General features: G+C 43.3%; 1 protein-coding gene across 3 annotated transcripts in view; it reads left to right on the forward strand.

Moving 5' to 3' along the window:
- The window catches only part of ASPH (aspartate beta-hydroxylase), a 303,702-nt gene extending 284,215 nt beyond the window's left edge, over positions 1 to 19,487 (forward strand). For all 3 annotated transcript variants that reach the window (XM_073583934.1, XM_073583936.1, XM_073583935.1), the window contains 4 exons: positions 4,462 to 4,597; positions 7,087 to 7,178; positions 8,016 to 8,149; positions 17,567 to 19,487. In XM_073583934.1, the coding sequence (XP_073440035.1) occupies positions 4,462 to 4,597; positions 7,087 to 7,178; positions 8,016 to 8,149; positions 17,567 to 17,717 (513 nt within the window). In that variant the 3' untranslated portion in view covers positions 17,718 to 19,487. The remainder of the gene's footprint in view (positions 1 to 4,461; positions 4,598 to 7,086; positions 7,179 to 8,015; positions 8,150 to 17,566) is intronic.
- Positions 19,488 to 20,646: the final 1,159 nt, after the last annotated feature.

Consider the following 20,646-nt stretch of genomic DNA (forward strand, 5'->3'; position numbering starts at 1 on the left):
GCCCAACCGCCAGACCTGAACCCCATTGAAAACCTCTGGCATGTAATCAAGAGGAAGATGGATAGTCACAAGCCATCAAACAAAGAAGAACTGCTTAAATTTTTGCACCAGGAGTGGCATAAGGTCACCGAAAAGCAGTGTGAAAGACTGGTGGAAAGCATGCCAAGACACATGAAAGCTGTGATTAAAAATCATGGTTGTTCCACAAAATATTGATTTCTGAACTCTTCCTGAGTTAAAACATTAGCATTGATGTTTCTAAATGATTATAAACTTGTTTTCTTAGCATTATTTGTGGTCTGCAAGCACTACTTTTTTTGTTATTTTGACCATTTCTCATTTTCTGAAAATAAATACAAAATTTAGTGCTTGTAAATTTGAAGACATGTTGTCAGTAGTTTATAGAATAAAAGAGCAATTTACATTTCACAAATTTTATAAAGAGATAAATCAGACAAACTGAAAATTTTGCAATGGTCTCTTAATTTTTCCAGAGCTGTAGTCACAAGTATACTCCCATTTAATGTATATGCAGCAATAGGATTACTCCGTCCCATTACTCTACATTTACATACATTAAACCTCATTTGCTAAGTGTTTGCCCATTCAGTCATCTTGTTCAGATCATTTTGAAATATTGTAATGTCAAGATCAGATTTTAATATCCTGCATAGTTTGGTGTCGTCAACAAAGACTGACACTTTACTCAAAATCTTATCCATAAGACCTTGTTTAGATCTGTATAATGATAAGAATCTACGGTAATACCTTTAAGAGCCTCAGTGTATCCAAGTAGTTTTAGGATTCAACAGATCCAAGGATGACTTTCTGTATTGGGGTAGATTCCAGCCGAATCGGAAGGAGACCAAGGCTCGGTCAGTGTGATCAATTATGCTTTACTATGGCGCACACAAGCAAAAAACAACAACGTTTAGGCATACAGGTCTCCTTAAAATGTTGAGGAGCTGTGTACTTCTTGGGAAGTGCAATAGCAGTAATGACTTTATAGGCATTTTCTGTGATTATTTTATGGAACCTGTTATATGGAAAAATTTTTGAGTAGTTCTGTATCATGGATACACATACTACACATGAATGGTTAATTGTATGTGGGTGTAAAGGAATATAAACAATTAAGGATCCCTCCATAGAAAATGTCAGAATTAGTGTTGAGCATTCCGATACTGCAAATATCGGGTATCGGCCGATATTCGCTGTATCGGAATTCCGATACCGAGTACCGATATTTTTTCAATATCGGATACCGGAATCGGAAGTCCCCATAATGCAATGAGCCACTGTTATGGCTGTGATTGGCTGCTGAAATGATGTCATCATGATGCGCGGTCTGTGCGCATCATGATGCGCGGTCTGTGCCGACTGCGGGGGGTCTGTACGGGCCTGCCGGGGGCCTGGGCCGGCTGCCGGGGGTCTGTACGGTCCTGCTGGGGGCCTGTGCCGGCTGTCGGGGTCTGTACGGGCCTGCCGGGGGCCTGTGCCGGCTGCCGGGGGTCTGTACGGGCCTGTCGGGGGCCTGTGCCGGCTGTCGGGGGTCTGTACGGGCCTGCCGGGGGCCTGTGCTGGCTGCCGGGGGCCTGTACGGGCCTGCCGGGGGCCTGTGCCGGCTGCCGGGGGTCTGTACGGGCCTGCCGGGGGCCTGTGCCGGCTGTCGAGGGTCTGTACGGGCCTGCTGGAGGCCTGTGCCGGCTGCCGGGGGTCTGTACGGGCGTGTCGGAGGCCTGTACGGGCCTGCCGGGGGCCTGTGCCGGCTGCCGTGGGTCTGTGCGGGCCTGCTGGGGGTCTTGTGTGTGTGCAGGCATACAGAACTCCGACAGCCGGCACAGACCCCCGGCAGGCCCGTACAGACCCACGGCAGCCGGCACAGACCCCCGGCAGGCCCATACAGACCCCCGGCAGCCGGCACAGGCCCCCGGCAGGCCCATACAGAACTCTGACAGCCGGCACAGGCCCCCGGCAGGCCCGTACAGACCCCCAACAGCCGGCACAGGCCCCCGGCAGGCCGGTACAGACCCCCCGACAGCCGGCACAGACCCCCGGCAGGCCTGTACAGACCCCCGGCAGGCCCGCTCCGACCCCGCCGGCACACACAGACACGCACAGTGTCCGCCCACACACCGCCCACACTCTTCCCCCCTCCCGAAATAGATGTGCAAGGAAAGAAAGGTTTTTTTTTAATTCCGATATTTCTGTCCCATTGACTTGAATGGGACTTCCGGTATCGGAATCAGCGATACCCGATACTTTTTGGGTATCGGGCCGATCTAAACCGATCCGATATTTCTCTATATCGGCAAGTATCGCTCAACACTAGTCAGAATGGATCCTATAACCAACTTGAAGCTCCGCCAGATGTAGTCAACCTTTAGTCTGGATCTGCACAATAACTTGCATGGCCGATGATTGTGCTATCTAGCTGTTATATCGCTGCGTAATAATTAGCGCATGGGGTCAGGTTCTCAAGACTGCACAAAAAGAATCAAGCAAGTTACTAAAAAGCGAAATGATTTGAACTTTTTACAGCTAACTGGCAAGATGCAGCGATGTAGCATCATTATGTTTTTAGGTCCAAAATTCTGAACTGTTCAATTTCTGTGTAACAAATAGAAGGAAACGTGGATATCACGTGCATCTCCTGAGGAAGAAGTCATATGTACGTCGAAATGCGTGGAGTGATTAGTGAATAAAAATACCATCTTTTATTATCTACAAGCCTGGATCGTTATTCATACAGCAGCGCGGGTGATATCCATGTTTCCTTCTATTTGGTACTGTGAATCGGTGAATGATCTGACCTGTGGATCCGCAACAGCTGGTGGCTCTGATGAGTCTTGTATGCCTTTGCATTGAGGAATATCAGGTTAGTGCAAGCTAAAATCATTTTTAAATGTTATCACCGGCTAAGACCCTATTTGCGCTTTTCTCTCCTACATTGTCTCTAAAGGGGGTTTTACACATAGCGATATCGCTAGCAATATCGCTAAACCGTCACCGATTTTGTGACGTTATAGCGATATCGCTATGTGTGATACTTACCTCCGACCGGCTCCCCCGCTGTCCGTCGCTGATCGCGCGAGATCGGGCGGCTCCATTTCTCGTCGTCAGCTTCCTGCTGAGGCTTCCTGCTGTGACGACGAGCGAAGCTGGACGCGGGCGGGAGGATGTCTGGATCGCTGTGTGTGAAAGGTGAGTATCGTGCGCTGCATCGCTGTGAGGTCTGCCTGTGTGACAGCTCACTAGCGATCATTTAGTGATGCACCAGCGATCCTGACCGGGTCATATCGCTGGTTGGATCGCTGGTGCATCGCTAAATGTAAAGGGGCCTTAAGTTTCCAATTTCTGTGTAAAGGAGCTTTGCTATTAACATATAGATTTCAACAGCTAGAATTCTACTCAGCCTGATCAATATGCATCTGATTTCATTGAGTAGTCCACAGCTTTAACTGCAGATAGCCACTAGGACATTATCATGGCATGCATGAGCAATCACAAGCACCATAGAAGTCATGGGCCCGGCCGGTATGGTGCATAAGTCAGTGTGTGAATATTACTTTACCAGTAGCAGTATTTTACCATGCAGAACCATGTAGAATCGCACAGGCCGAACATCTGACAGGTGGCACCTAGTATGTCTGCATGCAATCTTGAGAAAATGCCAATAGCGGATTCTGGAAGTATAGCCAAGCGCTTATGTCTGATATATTAGCTGTAGTACATGCTTCTAGTCCTATAATACCCATTATTGAATTCTGAACTGTTACCCAGTATATATACTCTTGCATCACAACTGAATGCGTATTTTATGTGTAACCAGACATTTCAGCCCTGAGAGAGCGCAATACTCAAAAGAATTTCTGAACATAAGTCCCCCAAAAATGCTGTAATGATGAGTATGTTTTCTGACACATCTCCTCTCCTGATAACCTCCAGGATCTCGCGCATACAGATGTGTGAGGAATTATATTAGCATCTCTATTACAAGCTGCCCTACTATTAGATTGGTGTATTAGTTCTCCATTACGAAAACAGTGTCCAGAATCTGAAATATGTTTCTAGTCCTTACTTCCAATAAGATATGTAAATGGTCTTTCACTTTCTCCTACGGCGATTTTAATATGTGTAGGCAGTGATAAGATTTCTCCCCGGTGCTGTGCCTTCTGCATACCAATGAGCAGGAGACGCAGCGTCCAGGCAAACATCTCTTGTTTTATTATTCACAGCCGGTTACCTGCTCTATATCCTACGCTAACATTTTGTTTCAATGAGAAACCAAATAAAGCTTTTTTTCCTCTCTGAAATCCTTATTAAGACCTGATAACTGCTGGACGCATTATTTTCAGATAATCATGGCATCACACAGATGTACAATATATACGGGGCAGTCTGCTTATTAGGGTTGTGGTGACGTTCTGTGTTTTCTTCTTTTTTTCTTACCTCATGAAGGCCTTGGAAGCCAACTGGAAGGTTATTCGTGATGAGGGCCTTGCCGTCATGGATGAATCCAAAGGCCTTTTCCTTCCTGAAGATGAAAATCTTAGAGAAAAGGGTGACTGGAGTCAATATACATTATGGCAGCAAGGTAACCACTTAAAACTGTGCCTGTCATGCTGTTAGGTGGGCTCCATTGAGGAGGAGCCCCCAGTTGTTGGTAAATCGGTACATTTTCTAAGGTTGTCAGCTATACTGCGATGTAATATGACCCAAGAAGAAGGTATGTTCACCTTCATTAATGTCACCACTGAACTTCACCTTCCAACGATCTTGTGTTTTATAACCTTATAGTCCTTGTAGGTCCATCTGACTAAAAGGCCAATGGGTATAAGTACACGGCCAATAAACAAAGCTGCTGTATGGATGTTGCAAGGTGCCATCAACAATTAAGTCCCATTTCAATATCTTTCTATGGAGTTTTGTGGTCACTTGTTGCACCTTTCCTGTGTGCATTATGCCATCTTTATTACATGCAGTATATAATATATAGTGACAGCACTTTTTACATTAATCCTTGCATTATGAAATTACACTGTGCCGAATCTTCATCTGCTCCTTGTTTGTGCTATGATATCACCGTGTCAAACATCTTCCTTATATGCACTGAGGATTACACTGTGCATTATCACACTTCCATGACATCTCTGTGAGCATTATCCTTGCACTGAGACACCATCATGTGAATTATTTCTGGGAAGTGACTTCTCTGTGACTTGACTGTGTGCATTATCTAGGTGTAGCGAGCAGCATTAGAAAAAACAAAGACAGGGAGCAGAACACGCGGTCGCAAACATGCAGGCAGCGCTCAGACAGTGCTCACTCTGGGAAGCAATTTAATTAATTCCTGTATATTACATTGCAGTATATTATCTACCTGTTTTAATAGACAAGTGGTGCAAAGAATTATCTAAAATAATGAGACATTTTCATGTTTCGAACTCATTGGTAATGGTGGTAGGGTGGCTGTGGTTGGGTGAGAATATGTTCTAAGTTTCGCAGAAGAGTCCCTTAGTTACTTGTTATTTCATTTGATAGCCTATTTTAATATATGTAAAATATTGCTAAATGTTGACAGCAATAAATTATGCGCTTCATATTTAGGAAATCTGTCAATTGTATTTCAAATACGGTATATTAAGGTTCATAAAGTTTTTTTTATTAAATAAAAATAAAATTATTTCAAAGATTATAATAATATTGCGGCTTATCAATGCATTATAGAATTGAACAATGTAAAAAAAATAAGAGTTTCCATTTTTCTAGAAACAGCACCACTGTCACTCTTAGACTTTGTCTGGTATTCCAGTTTATTCACTGTAATGGGTCTGAGCTGCAGTACCAGACAGAGCCCTTAAACAAGAGCTTTCTATATCTGAGGGAAGAGACCATTTTTTTCTAATCCCGGACAGTAGTGATGAGCGAGTATACTTGTTGCTTGGGTTTTCCCGAGCATGCTCGGGTGTCCTCCTAGTATTTTGGTGTGCTCGGAGATTTAGTATTCGTCGTCTCAGCTGCATGATTTGCAACTGCTGGACAGCTTGAATACATGTGTGGAATGCCTGTTTGTTAGGGAATTCCCACATGTATTCATCCTGTCTACAAGTCGCAAATCATGCAGCTGAGACGACGAAAACTAAATATCCAAGCACGCCAAAATACTCGGTGGAGACGCGAGCATGCTCGGGAAAACCCAAGCAATGAGTATACTCGCTCATCACTACCGGACTGTCATGCCCCCTACCGGTGTCATGCCCCCTACCGGCCATACTTACCAGCGCGGCCCCGCTGCTCTCCTGCACGCCTCCCGGCGCGCTCCTGCTCCACGTCGCGTCCCCGCTCCAGATATCCGGACTCCCCGTCGTCGTTCCTGCGCACCTGCGCCGGTCTATTCCCTTGGCGCTCAGACCTCTGGGAGCAGTGACGCAGTAGCTCCGCCCACAACATGGCGGCGCCCACCGGCTATTTCAGCAAGGCATCTTGTCAGGTAAGATGCCTGATTATCTTCTGCGGTGACGCGGTTCCTGTTCTAGCGTTTCCGCTCCTCTCAGGTCCCTGTATCCTCTGCGCTATCCTGCTGTCCTGTTTGCACTGCCTCCAGTAGCTTCTCTGCTCCGTGGCCCCACCTGCCTTGTCCAGTGTCTCTGTCTTGTCCTTAGTGCCTCTCTGGTCCGTTACCCTCTGCTATCCGTCCGGCCGCTCTGTGTGTTGTCCGTACCTGGCTCTCCTTCCCTCCTCGCCACAGACTCTCTTATTTCTAGCCCTGGTCGTCCCTTTGGCTCCGGCTGTTACGGTTCCATCCCTCGGGGGCCTGCTCCTAATGCTCCCTGTATAGGGTGTAGGTTTCACCTAATCGGCTCGCCTTCGGGGGCTCTGGAGCTGTGACCCAGAGGGTCCACCTCCAGGTTCCTCCTTTGTTTCCCACACCGTAACACGGACAGTCCTCTCAATTTGATTATTGTGTTCCTATTTGTTCAACTCCTATGTTACATTTTTAGAATCCAAATGATTTACAGAAAGAAGCAGGAAGCACTATCGGTATTCGAGTTTTCTAACCGTTATTTGTTAATTGTTTTACAGGGCGAAAAAATGAGAAATCTTGTAAAGCCGCACCTAAGACATGTGCTTTGTTAGAAAGGTTCCCTGAGTCCACTGGATGCCGCAGAGGACAGGTAAGAGATGACGCTGATGAAAATGTACACATTGTTTCATCAGCAGGAAATTAAAGATGTTATCGAAAAATTTAAGAAAATTGCCGCATATAATAAAGGAACCTAAACTCCACTGATAATCCTACTGCCTCTCTGGCGCTCCCCATCTGTTTGTGTTAACCTTGCTCCTGTAATGACCCTCATGACTGCTGCAAAATATTAATTTCAGCCACCAGGCTTTGTGGAGTATGTACTGTATATTACCTGACAGTAACAGATTTCACCGTTACACAACTCTCCACATAGCAGCAAGAGTTTTCAAGTTGCGCTTTGACTTTCTTAGGTGAAAAAAGCTCATTACAAAAAGTAATGAAGGTAGCAATAATCATTGTATAAAGGGGTTTTTTTTTAAAGTGTGGCAGTGTTGTTCTCAGTAAATTTTTCCACCTTCCAAAAATGAAATATTCAAAACATTTCATGCTGGATGATGGTCTGGTAGACGGTGCACGGCAATGAATCTCAGCCAGCTAATGGATGCCACAATCTAATTATATCTTTAGAAAATAAGGAAGTTCCATCGCTCATAGAAAAAAATTTGAAGCCTTTATTTCATTAGATTAAAATCCTATATTATAAAAAAAATCCAGGTAGAAAAGAATAGACTTATGTAACTATATTGTTCCAGTAGATCCTACTAACATTTTGTGACCGGTTTTGCGTGTGGCCCAGTTATGTCCCCTCTGCCTACAGTTCAACTTGTAATTCTTTGAGGTCATAGGTAAACTGTACAGCCTTGTGTCATCACAAACTCGTCCACTAGTTCTTTACCTTAATGAAGACTTGAATTTTCTTCCACAGATTAAATATTCCGTAATGCACCCAGGGACTCACGTGTGGCCTCACACAGGACCAACAAATTGTAGACTACGAATGCACTTGGGTTTGGTTATACCAAGGCAAAGCTGCAAGATAAGATGTGCCAATGATACCCGGTATGTTTTTACCTGTAGCGTTTTACATCTATTGTGTAAAGATATAAGTACAATAACTAAAGTCTAAAGGACTCACTTACAATTATTATTATTATTATTATTATTTATTGTTATAGCGCCATTTATTCCATGGCGCTTTACATGTGAGGGGGGTATACATAAAAACAAGTACAATAATCTTAAACAATACAAGTCATAACTGGTACAGGAGGAGAGAGGACCCTGCCCGCGAGGGCTCACAATCTTCAAGGGATGGGTGATAATACAGTAGGCGAGGGTAGAGCTGGTCGTGCAGCGGTTTGGTCGATCGGTGGTTACTGCAGGTTATAGGCTTGTCGGAAGAGGTGGGTCTTCAGGCTCTTTTTGAAGGTTTCGATGGTAGGTGAGAGTCTGATATGTTGTGGTAGAGAGTTCCAGAGTAGGGGTGATGCGCGAGAGAAATCTTGTATGCGATTGTGGGAAGAGGAGATAAGAGGGGAGTAGAGAAGGAGATCTTGTGAGGATCGGAGGTTGCGTGCAGGAAAGTACCGGGAGACGAGGTCACAGATGTATGGAGGAGACAAGTTGTGGATGGCTTTGTATGTCATGGTTAGGGTTTTGTAATGGAGTCTCTGGGCAATTGGGAGCCAGTGAAGGGATTGACAGAGGGGAGATGCTGGGGAATAGCGGGGGGACAGGTGGATTAGTCGGGCAGCAGAGTTTAGAATAGATTGGAGGGGTGCGAGAGTGTTTGAGGGGAGGCCGCAGAGCATGAGGTTGCAGTAGTCAAGGCGAGAGATGATGAGGGCATGGACTAGGGTTTTTGCAGATTCTTGGGTGAGGAATGAACGGATGCGTGAAATATTTTTGAGTTGAAGTCGGCAGGAAGTGGAAAGGGTTTGGATATGTGGTTTGAAGGAGAGATCAGCATCAAGGATTACTCCGAGGCAGCGAGCTTGTGGGACTGGGGAGAGTGGGCAGTCATTTACTGTAATTGATAGGTTCGTAGGGGGGGTCACGTGAGATGGGGGAAAGATGATGAATTCTGTTTTGTCCATGTTGAGTTTCAGATATCTAGTGGAGAAGAAGGATGAAATAGTGGACAGACATTGAGGGATTCTGGTTAGTAGGGAGGTGATATCTGGTCCAGAGATGTAGATCTGTGTGTCATCAGCATAAAGATGATACTGAAAGCCATGAGATTCTATGAGCTGTCCCAGGCCAAAGGTGTAAATAGAGAACAGCAGGGGCCCTAGGACTGAACCTTGTGGGACTCCGACAGATAGGGGGCGAGGTGAGGAGGTGGTGTGTGAGTGGGAGACGCTGAATGTCCGGTCTGTTAGGTATGATGAGATCCAGGAGAGGGCCAAGTCTGTGATGCCGAGGGATGAGAGGGTCTGTAATAATAGGGAATGGTCCACTGTGTCAAAGGCAGCCGACAGGTCCAGGAGGAGGAGGACAGAGTAGTGTCGCTTGCTCTTGGCAGTTAAGAGGTCATTGGTGACCTTAGTAAGGGCAGTTTCAGTGGAGTGGTGTGACCGGAAGCCAGATTGTAAGCGGTCGAAGAGGGAGCAAGAAGAGAGATGGGAGGACAGTTCAAGGTAGACGTGTTGTTCCAGTAGCTTGGAGGCGTATGGGAGAAGTGATATAGGGCGATAGCTAGATACAGAGGATGGGTCAAGAGAGGGCTTTTTGAGGATAGGTGTGATGGAGGCATGTTTAAAGCTTGAGGGGAAAACACCAGTTGTTAGTGATAGGTTGAAGAGATGGGTTAGGGTTGGGATGAAGACTGTGGTGAGGTTTGGGATGAAGTGGGATGGGATCGGGTCGAGTGCACAGGTGGTGAGATGTGATCTTGAGAGTAGAGTGGAGAGTCGATCTTCTGTAATGGTGGAGAAGTTGGTTTTGAAGGTGGAGGGCTGGGAAGTCGGGAGGAAGGGCTCTGGGGGTTGTTGACCAAAACTGTCCCTGATGTTATCAATTTTCTCCTTGAAAAATGAGGCAAAGTCTTCAGCTGAGATGAGTGGGGAGGGAGGAGGTGCTGGGGGGCGGAGGAGAGAATTGAAGGTGTTGAATAACTGTTTAGGGTTGTGAGACAGGGAGGATATGAGAGATGAGAAGTAGGTTTGTTTAGCTGTGGCGAGTGTGGTCTTGAAAGTAGTGAGGGACTGTTTGAATGCGATGAAATGCTCGTTGGAGTGGGATCTTTTCCATCTGCGCTCAGCAGCCCTGGAAGCTCGCCTCAGCTCTTTGGTCAGGCTGGTGTGCCAGGGCTGTCTGTAAGCCTACAATAAATGTAGGCTTAATGTAAATGGATAAACATCAAAAGGACATGACATTATAAATTGCCAATATAAAGTTAAAGTTTATTATTATTCAAAGATAAGATGAAAAGGAAAAATAGAAAACAGGGTTGCTGCTAAGCAAGCAGGGACCATGTATTGCATGTGGCCAGTGAATACAAAAAAGGATATATATAACCTGATTAGAACTTAAGCAGATGGTGCCAATACAAGTATAAAGGATAAAATGTTCCTAATAGTCTAATATATCAGGCAAGAAAGATAAAATGAACGGCACTTACATGACTAGATGTTTGTGTGTACCCGATGTCCCCGCCGCCCCAACGCACGTTTCACTTCTTTGTCAGGAGGAGTGTGTTGAGGAAGGGTAAGAGGACTTAAGTAGTACAGGCAACAGATCAAAAAAAAAAAGTGAGTGTGTGGTGTATACGAGTGGCTTTGGCTTTACCCAGAAAGAAATGAGATAAGAAGATGTATCTTTACATTTATTCTACATACTCTCCACTGATGTCAACACTCTTCTTACATCAGTATTTCAAGTTCTGTAAGCCTTGCAAAAAAGAAGGATTTCAGTTGTGCCACAAACCAGGCATCCGTAACAGCCATGGCATCAGAAATGGTGTGAAATTTGGTACCCTTGAGGTGTTTCTTCAGGTGTGGAAACAGATGATAGTCGGAGGGAGCTAAATCAGGTGAATAAGATGGGTGTTCAACCAGCTGGAAGCCCAGCTCCGCCAGTTTTGCCTTCGTCGCTTGTGCAGTGTGAGTGGAGAAGTCGTCTTACAGGAGCAAAATTCCTTGGACAGCTTGCCGTGCCTTGGCCTTCAGAGCTGCCTTCAATTGGTCCAAAAGTTCAATATAATACCTTGCATTGATGGTGGAACCCTTTTGAAGGTAGTCCACTAACAGCATGCCCTCCTTATCCCAGAACACAGACGCCATCACCTTAGTGCCTGATTTTTGCACCCTGAACTTCTTTGGATGAGGAGAACCACTATGCCTCCACTCTTTTGACTACTCCTTGGTTTCAGAGTCATACAAATAAATCCAGGTCTCATCCATAGTGACCAGTCGATCCAAGAAGTTCTTATCAATCTGGAAATGCTGACAAATGGACCGGGAAGTTTTCACTTCCATGCTTTTCTGATCTGTTGTCAAACATTTGGGGACCCACTTTGCAGATAGCTTCTGCATGTCCAAATGTTCATGGATAATTACACAAATACGTTCACAGAAAATCCCCATGATGTCTGCTATTCCTTTAGCTGAAATTCACCGATTCTTCAGTATGAGGTTGTGCACAGCAGCGACGATCTCCGTAACAACAACCACTCTCGGTCGTCCAGGACGTTCCTCATCGTTGGTGCTGAAGAGGTCCGTTTTAAATTTGGCAACCCAGTTCTTAACATATATTAGACACATAAGGCTTTCATGTGATGTAACACTCATTACCATAGAAACAAAAAAGATCACAAAGCCAAAGACTTATTAGCAGCCCCTCGTATATATCCTTTTTTGTATTCACTGGCCACATGCAATATGCGGTCCATGCTTGGTTAGCCGAAACCTTGTTTTCTATTTTTCCTTTTGTTATCTTATCTTTGAATAATAATAAACTTTCACATTTTATTGGCAATTTATACTATCATGTCCTTTTGATGTTTATCTGAATTCAGTTTTTGCCTTTCAAATATCGTGTTTGGGTCCCCAATGTAGTTATCTTTAATGTAAATGGAGGCTCCTGACTCTCTTGTGATGGCAAATGGGAAGGGAAGAGCAATCAAACTTGTTGTATTTCAAGTGGCTTATTATCGTCTCCCTATTGAAAAACGTACAGATTTGTGGTGAAGTCAAAAGAACAATTGTCGACTGACTGATCCTTCAGCTGACAGCTAGGTTGTCTGTCCTGTCAGCCAAAAATCTTTTACTCCGATTAATAAAGACTAGAATGTTTCACACCATTCTTGTTGAGGAGTAGAGTGGAGTGTGAGGCGCCTGAGTCATTAAAAGGTGCATGAATCAGGTGAGGCGTGAAGTGGTGCGAGTCTCCATGTGCACCTCACCACAAATCTTACTCTAGTCAGAGACTGAAGTGAGATTTGTGTAATAAGGAACACCACAGCTCATCAAGAATTGGATGAATGGTGGTCGCCAAGCCCTCATCCCAGCACAGCTTTGCCCACTTTGTCAGAGCTGGGCAAAAATGGCGTGAAAACGACAAAAGTCTCAACATTTTTGTGCAGCCTTGCATTGCACAAAAGTGTTGTGACTTTTCAAAGCTTTTTAACAACCATTTTCTGGTGTAAAAGCTTTAATGAATCTGTGCCTAATTGAGGTATCTTCTTTGAATACAACATAACGTTTGGTATAGCGGGTTTCGTACAATTTGGTTTAATAAGCACTACTTTTTCTTTCAGAAGGTATTAACAGCAAAGCAAAAATCGTAAAATGTAATAATAGTTGTAGTTTTCTGTTTCGGTCTCCTGAACCGCGTTTGTAGCCATCTTAAGTGAAGTGTGTGCCGTATAAATAAGTAAACACGGCTGGCATCACAGCTCTCCTTAAGGCTTCCAATTAGGCTGAGATTTTACTGTATTAGTCCTTGCAGATGATGACATGCTGTCTCAGCTAATCTTTAATTTTTCCTATTGGTTTTTTCTGCTTATTTTTCCACTTGTGATTTTTATAGAAGAGTATCGATATGTGTTGTTGTGACGATAGAACAAGTATCTCTTGTTCTTTTCACTGCTTACATTCTCCACATACAAAATACTGTCATGGTTTGAGCTCCCCTTGTCCAATTATTTATTCTGTTCATCTTTTCTTTATTATTGTAAGGTCTAGGAACTTAATTAACTTTTGTGTCTTCAATATATGTAGACAATCCTGAGGTATAATACATTTTGTGATCCCTCAAGCCTCTCGGATGTTACACCCACCATCCATGAGCTCTTCTAAGCAGCTGACGTTCTGAAATGAAAGATAATTGACTCTATTCATAAAGTTTGAGGAGGCTCTAAAAATACTGTATATCTACATGTTTCTTACTTGTACATGTCTTTTCTGATGTGTGACTAAGAAAAGGAAGTTATGCCGGACATCTGGTAGACATCAGAAAATAGAACTGTCTATAGGACAGCAAAAAGAAACTCCCATATTACAGCCATGGACCATCCTGGATGGTCATTAGTGTAGTGGTGCCAGTACACAATGCGGTATTTCTTATAAAAACTTAGTCTTGCATGCGAGAGGCCTTAACAGAAAACCTTTATGGTAATTTTATCACAAACGTCAATGTGAAGAATGGGTTCAACAGCTGCAAAAGGTTAATGTGCTTGGGAAAACTGTAGACAAAAAATGTGCAATAGTGCAGGGAAAAAAACACTTTGAATTGAACTACAAATGTCAATATTATTTATTGTCCATCTGGGACCACCCCATTTTTTAATCAGCTTCCCAATAATCTGATCACCAGGGGTCAGGCTTCTGGACCACCAAATGATCACTAAAGAAAAGTGGTCTGTGTAATACCTTGTTGTGAATGTTCAAGCCGCAATCCCAGATGGTTGTTTGCTGACCTTAACCAGCCAGGAAAAAGTCTAGGGGAGTCACTGACTTAGCAGTCTCCATATCTCCATTAAATTAATGATAAAAGAGCCACACGGATGGATGCCTTTCATCTCTTATCTGTGAGTGTGGGAGTCAGGTGGCATCTGGATCCCAGACATGTCAGCATCCACCAGTATGATGTTCAGATCCACTGATATAAACAGGAGATGACTTGATTGGAGTCTATTACAATATGCAGTATGGGCCATGAGTACAGCAGTCACTTCTGTAATTTATCAAATACACTACCGTTCAAAAGTTTGGGGTCACCCAGACAATTTTGTGTTTTCCATGAAACCTCATACTTTTATTAATCAAATGAGTTACCAAATGAATTTAAAATCTAGTCCAGACATTGAAAAGGTTCGAAAAAAAGATTTTTATTTGAAATAATAATTTTCTCTTTCAAACTTTGCTTTCGTCAAAGAATGCTCCCTTTGCAGTAATTACAGCATTGCAGACCTTTAGCATTCTAGCAGTTAATTTGCTGAGGTAATCTGGAGAAATTTCACCCCATGCTTCCAGAAGCCCCTCTCACAAGTTGGTTTGGCTTGATGGGCATGTTTTGCATATCATACAGTCAAGCTGCTCCCTCAACATCTCAATGGGGTGGAGATCTGGTGACTGCGCTGGCCACTCCATTACAGATAGAATACCAGCTGCCTGCGTCTTCCCTAAATAGTTCTTGCATAATTTGGAGGTGTGTTTTGGGTCATTGTCCTTTTGTAGGATGAAATTGGCTCCAATCAAGCGCTGTCCACAGGGTATGGCATGGCATTGCAAAATGGAGTGATAGCCTTCCTTATTCAAAATCCCTTTTACCTTGTACAAATCTCCCACTTTACCAGCACCAAAGCAACCCTAGACCATCCCATTACCTCCACCATGCTTGACAGATGGTGTCAGGCACTCTTCCAGCATCTTTTCAGTTGTTCTGAGTCTCACAAATGTTCTGTGTGATACAAACACCTCAAACTTGGATTAATCTGTCCATAACACTTTTTTCCAATCTTCCTCTGTCCAATGTCTGTTCTTTTGCCCATATTAATCTTTTCCTTTTATTAGCCAGTCTCAGATATGGCTTTTTCTTTGCCATTCTGCCCTGAAGGCCAGCATCCCGGAGTCGCCTCTTCACTGTAGACGTTGACACTGGCGTTTTGCATTTACTATTTAATGAAGCTGCCAGTTGAGGACCTGTGAGGCGTTGATTTCTCAAACTACAGACTCTAATGTACTTGTTTTGTTGCTCAGTTGTGCAGCGGGGCCTCCCACTTCTCTTTCTACTCTGGTTAGAGCCTGTTTGTGCTCTCCTCCGAAGGGTGCGTGCACACCATTGTACGAAATCTTCAGTTTCTTTGCAGTTTCTCGCATGGAATAGCCTTCATTTTCAAGAAGAAGAATAGACTGTCAAGTTTCACATGAAAGTTCTTTTTTTCTGGCCCTTTTGAGAGTTTAATGGAACCAACAAATGTAATTCTCCAGTTTCTCAACTTGCTCAAAGGAAGGTCAGGTTTATAGCTGCTCTAATCAGCCAAACTGTTTTCAGCTGTGCAAACATACTTGCACAAGGGTTTTCAAGGTTATTCTAACCATTCATTAGCCATCTTACACAGTTAGCAAACACAAAGTACCATAAGAACACTGGAGTGATGGTTGTTGGAAATGAGTCCCTATACAGCTATGAAGATATTGCATTACAAACCAGACGTTTGCAGCTAGAATAGTCATTTACAAGATTAACAATGTATAGAGTCTACTTCTGAATCATTTCATGTTAGTTTCATTGGAAAAAAACAGTGCTTTTCTTTTTAAAATAAGGACATTTCTAAGTGACCCTAAACTTTTGAACGGTAGTGTAAGTAACAAAAAGTGAGATATTGAGGAACTAGGTATGTATTTGGGATATTATGCAAGCTAAAATGAGAAGAAATGTCAAGCTTCACCTAAAACTGATCTGTTATCAGATTTGACAATACAAACTGCATACATTATCAAATTGATCTCTTAGAACTGATGAGGCAGGAGTACTTACTTTAAAAATTAATATCTTAGAGTGGCTGCATATTCCTGATATTATAATGAGCATTTTATCAGGCCAGGTAATAGTTAGAGCTCCAGAGGGTCCAGATGTGTTTAGTCCCCACTCACCCAGTCTGACTGACAGCTGCAGCTTGTCCTGAGCAGTGTGCGATCTCAGCAGTAGGAGGGAGAAGGTACAGTGAGGAGCTGTCAATGACACCATTCTGACATGGATTATAAGTACATTAGCCACATCAGGTCTAAGAGATCGATTTAATAACGTATGCTGTTTGTATTGTAAAACCTGGTGACTAATCCAGTTTAAAGAAACACTCCCATCAAAGTTTTCATCCTCTTACTATATTGCATTCATCATATTATATAGCACTGTGTACTTACAATTGCTCATTTTGCCTTTCTACCTGTTTCTATGCCCGTGACCTGCATGCCTTCTAAGTGTCGCCCTACTCACTGCTTGTTCTGCTCTGCTCCATCCAGTACCTGACCATTGCTTCGAGCTGCCATGTACTTCACTTACAGCACTGCTGTTTCTGCCTGTTGCTGTGAGCTTCCACCTGGCTATAGGGATGCGCAGCCAAACTCTGCAGGAATTTGTAGCTGCTCTGTCTTGCAGAGATCTGCTTCCCAGGTCTATCACCTGTCAGGCAACACCATCCTCCTCTCCTCCCCTGAACATAGGTTCTTTGTAGCTCAGTCTCTAGTTCCTGTATTGGCGTATTCTTGTTTTGTTTTTCCTGTTATCGTCCCAGAGCTTGCATATTCATTTACCCTGATCTTTCTGTTCCTGACCTCTTCTACATATATTGAACCTGTGCTGTCTGCTCTGACCTCAGATTGTCTGACCACATCTTTGCCTTCACTCACATGTACCTCGTATCTGTGTCTCTGACCCTTCGGTCAGCTGCTGCAGACCCTGGGACTGCCCTGGGGTGGTACCTGGTGTCTACCGGCGGCCAAACCTAACCTCACCACCAGAGGCTCTAATAAATACCCGATAGACACTTAGTCATGCTGCTCCAGGGTAAGCCTGGCCAGTGACACAGTGGGTCCACACCCACCAGCGTTACACTACCAGTAAATTCTTTTCTTTTCTCTCCTTTATGTAGAAACAGGAGACTCTTTTCCCTGCATGAACCATTCCCTTCTTCAACTCCTAACCCATCTTCTCCACTTATCCACCCTGCCAGGGACTATTGCAGTGACTCATGAGCCATACAGAGAAAATTGACCTCCTGCTTCTACTTAGGGTTCGCAAGGATTCAGCAGTTTTGAATCACATGATGTTATAAACCCAATGGAAAAGAGAAGAATTAGATGGGTAGAAAGGCAAAATGAGCAATTGCAAGTACACAGTGCTTTATAATATGATGATTTCAGTATGTTAAGAGGGAAAATCTTTGATGGGAGGAGTGTTCTATAAGTTCTTAGAAGGGAGCACAAGGAAAAAAACACAGAAGCTTGTTAACCTGCTCCTAATATTTTGCAGGTCATGGGAAGAAGGCAAAGTGCTCATATTTGATGATTCCTTTGAACACGAGGTTTGGCAAGACGCTAACTCTTACCGCCTGATATTTATCGTGGACGTATGGCATCCAGAGCTGTCACAGCATCAACGGCGGACACTGCCAGCTATCTAGACACTGGCAAAAGAGAGTTTACAAGGTCCAATATGTGAAGGAGAAGAGGGTTTCTGGCTGAAGCCCCCACAACATTTCCCATTGTCGCTGCCTATTTGTATGAGTATATGTTGCTTTTTTACTGAATACTATTTTTACAAAAAATGTAATTAACTTGTGGTCGTAGAAAGACTAATTGAAGGCATTTCTTATAATTCACATTCTCTTATTCTGTTTTTTTTGTGAAAGAAAAACCACTATAATTGTTTTCCAGAATTGTATTTTGTATTTAAACGGTTTTTTACATAATAGCATCACCCATCACTTACTGTACCCAGACACTAACTACCAATATTTGCCAAGGCCTATTATTATGTCATGGAAGAATATTGGGATTGAGCTGTTTTTATAGTGAATTATGCACAGCCATAGTTTGTTCACTGTGAAATGTATATATAATCACAAAACAGATAAAATCTATTGAATGCAGTCATTGTGTGCAGGAATTAGAATGTAACCTCAAGGTAAACCCGGAGCAATTATTCTGGATGCACTGAAAATAATGTACCACACTACAGTACCTGACATTGCGGTGCCCTCTGCAATATTCTTTTATTGTACTGCTTTTTGGGCACTTGATATTAAAGGGTTATTTTGGAGATTTTTTTTTTTTTTGTTCAATTCCTCAGGGTGCTCTAAAATTAAAATAAATATTAGTCCACATTATCATTATGGATTGTAGACATGTATCACTTATAATCTTACATGGGTGGTCGGAAACTAACACTGATTTAATCCTAATTGTCCATCTATTTAGTGCAATAATCTAATAGCTTTTCTAATATACGGTACTTTAATTAAAAATTCCCTACCAATCCCTCTCTACTCTAACTGCTTTTTTTTACCAGCTTCTTTTTTAATGACATTTCAGTGCATGCTGGGATTCTCAAACATGACTTCATAATTGAGGAGAGGTTGAGGTCACTGCCGCAACCCCTGCCCCCTCCCTGATACAAAGCGTCATAAGTGATGTCCTTTTCAGGGGGACAGTCTAGTCCCTCCTCTAATGCGCATACGTCGGTTGTGAATTCCAATGTATGCTCAGTAGATTATTGTCATTGGGCAGTATTCTTTTTAATACACACTGACAGTGCACTTTCTTGTTGACTCATCACATCTCATCAGAGGCTGAGAGGGAGCGCACTGTCACTGTGCATTGAAAAGAATATTGCGCAGTGACAAGATCCTACAGAGCATACAACAGAATTGACAACCAACACATGCTCAGTAGAACAGGGACTAGCACAGGACTTGAAATGGACATCACTGATGATGCTTTGTTTCTTGGTGGGAACAGAGTCTGCGGCAGTAACTGCAACTTCTGCCACCTGATGACATCTAGTTTTAATATCCCAACACGCACTGGGCATTCTCAAATGAAGCGTCATCAAAGAGAAGAAGTAGGTAAAATTGTTTTAATGTAACTGTAAAAACTGTCTGCTTTCTGTGATTTTTGGATAAGTTGCCCAGAAATATAAAGTAAAAGAACAAGTTGTCAACCCTGGTTAGGACTCTCACAATCTGTATAAGTTCACAACATCTCCACCATCCGGTCTATCGTGAATGCACTTTATGTGCTGTTTATGGTAAGAAAAGGGCATTAAAAGAGTATATGCTGGAGCGGGTTATTATGGGTTTATGCTGCTAAAGTTGTATATTCTGCGCTCATTTTTCTGTATTGTATAAACGACTTTTCACTTTCTGTGTCACATTAAACGGATCGAACACTTGGCTCAGAATGACTCTATTAACTATTTATCATACACGTCAAAATTGCTTCCATTTACACTACTGGGTAAATATATTCCACTCCTTTTGTCTTTAGTTCACTCCCTTTGCTTCTGAGGTCGTGTTTTATTTGATGGTAATCTTATATATTTCCGTTTGATCTTTCAGTAATAGAAGTGTGGGCTGCTTCATCATCTTAAATCACAGCTAAACTAAGGCTTATTGAAAAACACATATATGTCATTATCTGCGTCCTCGGCTCATGCACTTAACCAACAGAAATGGAACATAATTGTATTTTATTCACACGCTATAGGCTTGGAGAAATGTGCTTAATCCCAGACTTCATAGCTGGGTAAATTCAGTTTGTATTTCTGCATAACAAGGCACATTTGCCATTTGGGATGTTAGGAAAATGGAGTCTGGGGGCTGCAAAGGTACAGTTAAAGGGAACCTGTCAATACTATGCCTGCACAAGCAGAGGTAATGTGGGATAGGGGAGTGGAAAACATTATGAAGGATACCTATTATGGCACCATCTACTGTGTCTGTGGCTCCTTTTTTGCTTCTCCCCATCGGTTCTGCCTCTGCTTCTTCTCTGACAGTGTAGACAGAGTCTCCGCAGCATAATGTCACCATTGTTCTCCCATGTCTCTCCAGATGCGAGATTCTGTGGCACTGGGCAGAAGCCAAAGATTGATGCCCACTGTGTACATTTCGGCAACTATACAAATCTGATATTACATCTTCTCCAAGGTTAATGGCTAAGTGGTTTCTGGACAACAGTTTTACTTGCAAATCCATGTCAATTTGCAGTAAAACTGGTTTTCAGCCTCACCTCTCTCTGCCCCAATGTGGTCGCTGCATGCGGTAGCTATCTGGGTTTTTTTTTCCACGTGTAACAGCCCTTTAGGGCTACCACGGTACCCTGGGTGTTATGGGGGGGTCTCACCTCTCTAGGGCACTGTGCCTCCACCCGAATCTTGATTGGAGCTCTGTCTCTGGGGCTGCAGAAGGACAGTTATCTTCTGCCAGGGGTTGATTCGGGAAGCCCCTGTCACAGCTCGGTACACACTCAGGAAACAGGAGTAAAACAGTTTAACAGATTTATTGCTATGCAGCAGAATTGAGGTGGGTTTAAAGGAATAAACATACAATGCAA

This window comes from Dendrobates tinctorius, unplaced genomic scaffold (assembly GCF_039654945.1).
Source record: "Dendrobates tinctorius isolate UK_male_01 unplaced genomic scaffold, ASM3965494v1 ptg000082l, whole genome shotgun sequence".
Lineage (NCBI taxonomy): Eukaryota > Metazoa > Chordata > Amphibia > Anura > Dendrobatidae > Dendrobates > Dendrobates tinctorius.